General features: G+C 36.7%; 1 protein-coding gene across 1 annotated transcript in view; it reads left to right on the top strand.

Moving 5' to 3' along the window:
* Positions 1-138, top strand: part of CHCHD4 (coiled-coil-helix-coiled-coil-helix domain containing 4) — a gene marked incomplete at its 5' end in the record, with an annotated part of 312 nt that extends 174 nt beyond the window's left edge. Inside the window, 1 exon segment of the mRNA XM_010284896.1 lies at positions 1-138. This exon segment is cut by the window's left edge and continues 15 nt beyond it. Within this exon segment, the coding sequence (XP_010283198.1) occupies positions 1-138 (138 nt within the window).
* Positions 139-2582: the final 2444 nt, after the last annotated feature.

Raw genomic sequence — 2582 nt, 5'->3', positions numbered from 1 at the left:
ATGCATGAATGCATGCAGAAATACCCAGACCTTTACCCTCAAGAGGATGAAAATGAAGAAAAAGAGAAGTCAAACAAAGATTTGGAAGCTACTCCTATGGAGGCTTCTGCTGCCAAAGAAGAGAAGGGATCTAGCTAATGAAGACGCAAGGAGGCTATTGTCTCCGTTTCTCATTTTCAGAGACATGGACTTTTGCAGTATGTCTGTCTTGAGGCGTCAAGAAATGTTTCACCATTGTTCTATACACTGTATCATAATAAATAATTTATTGCCGAAGGAGAAATTTCAGCTACAGCCTTGCAAATAAATACTGCAAAAAGAATGAGTATGTGTATGTATTGTGTCTGATAGCAGGTTACACAGTTAATACTTTAACAGCTGTTTTTTACCCTCAAGTTCTCCTTGGCTTTTGACTTGAATGATGTCTTTAAATATATATAGCTTTCAACACAAATTCCACTAGCATACCAGGCCTGTCTTCATTTCAGTATGTTCTGATCAATAGCTGCTCTTTTTTAATGTATTCTGTTCTATTAAACAATCATTTAATGCAATTTCTATTTTCCTTAAAGATTTTTTTTGCCAGACTGGTACAGAACATTGAACATGGACTAGGTCTAGAATTTGTATAATAATTTCACATGGTCATATTAGAATATGGTTGCATTTTACTACCAGAATTGGGTAAGAACTTCCAGAAAAAATGTTGACATGTGTATCTCCTTTGCTTTCATTTACTTATGGTGATGGCTTTTGCATTTTTAGAAACAGTCTGTTGTACAACCATTGATGAAGATGAATGGAAAGAATGTTGGTCACTGGCTTTATTTTTGCTCTGAAACTACATTTTTGGGTTCCTTTAGTATCTGCTTCTTCAGTGTATAGACAGGCTTTTGTAAAATACTTTGAGAATATAATGAAAATGTTACCTGGTGTAATGACCTCAAAACAGATACTGTGACTTAAGTGCATATTAAAAAGCAAATACTTTTTACCTTCACTATAAGCTCCTGCTTGTGTAGTGTGGTTTTTTTGTTGACACTGCTTGGATTTGAGATACTCTTTTGCATTTTAAGCAGACTTTGAATCAATTTGTGCGTTGTGAAGATCAGTGGCTGCAGCTTGTCAGGTTTTTATTCTTGTGCGATTCTTTTCTCTCCACCCCCAGGCAGGAAGGCATAAAAATGTAAAGCATTTTCAGTAGCTATAGTAGACTGTGGAGCATGAACCAGCACTACAGAGGACCTGAACAGCTATTAAAATATTTGAAAGTTACTTTAGAGGTGCAAATAATTTAATAGTAAATCACTGTCACCACAGTGGATAGCAACTTTTTTTTTCTTTTCTTACAAAATGTAGGCTCTGAGAATTGTGTTAGAAAACAAATCATACCTGTGGCTTCAGTAACTGTTCATTGCAGGGTTGTTTGTGATGTGTAGTGGTGTTTTTTCCCTTATGGGTTTGGTTAACTTAATCAAAGCATAAAAAGTTGTAGTGGCAATATGTTTAAATACTTGCCTGTCTCTGTGGGCAGCAGTCTGGAGTACTCAGCAACATTGCTTCCATATAATGCTTGGTATCTTGTTGCTTGTGTAAGTTATTTCAGTGTTCGTGATGATGCTTTTGCATGTTTGAGGGGAATTTCTGTTAAATTTTACAGTGTGTGTGAGATGTTTACATTTCAGTACAGCTGTTGAATCTTCAAAAACAATTGTAGGTAACTAACTGGCTGACAACTACTCAGTTCTGAGGTCATGGATGGGAGGTACTCTCAGCATTACTTTTCTTTTCAAAGAAACAAAGTGTGACAGAACTTCTCAGTTTGACACTTTCAGGGTAGGACGACAAATGCCAAGTTAACCTGAGTAAATGAGCACAAAAGCAGCAGTGATAAACCTTGGCACTTAGGCAGCAGACCATGAAAATAAATCTTAGGCAATCAGAGAAACACTGGGCACCAAATAAAAAAAAAAAAAAATCACAGGCACCCAAGCTTTTGCGTGTTCAAATGGAAATCCAATGCATTATTTGTGAAGGGGTGCTCTGTTCCAGGAATGATTTGCCTCATTTATTTATGCTGTGCTTTTCTTTCCCACATTGCCTCAATGCTCTACAGGTTTTGGATTTATCCCCTGTGACAGTATTTATAGCACCTGTGTACAAAACAATAAAATGCAAGAATCCTGACCCTATAGTAGCTAGGGACCTGAACCTAATACTGACAAAAGGAATTTGCAGCATATAATCTAACATATTTGAAGGTCTTTTTAGGATGGAGTTGCTTTTTTCTGACTCTGCTGTGGCTGGTAACCTGTTGTGCTAGATCCAGTACAAATATGGAACATGGGTAAGGGCCTTACATCAGAAACGATGAAAAACGATATGTAATGTGCTTGAGGTGTTTTGAGAAAGGAAGTCATAGCTCTAATCCTAAAGAATTGTCACTTTCTTTTCCTCCTATCCTTGTCAAATTAGAAACTCATAACTCATCACTGCATTTTGTGTTCTGGGTAATCCCTTAAAAGTGGAAGTGATGTAACTTGGACCAAAAGAAAAAAATCAAGTCTCTGTCATCTGTCATT

This window comes from Phaethon lepturus, unplaced genomic scaffold (assembly GCF_000687285.1).
Source record: "Phaethon lepturus isolate BGI_N335 unplaced genomic scaffold, ASM68728v1 scaffold8744, whole genome shotgun sequence".
NCBI lineage: Eukaryota > Metazoa > Chordata > Aves > Phaethontiformes > Phaethontidae > Phaethon > Phaethon lepturus.
The sequence above is the reverse complement of the archived record's forward strand: the minus strand, read 5'-3'. Positions and strand labels throughout refer to the sequence as shown.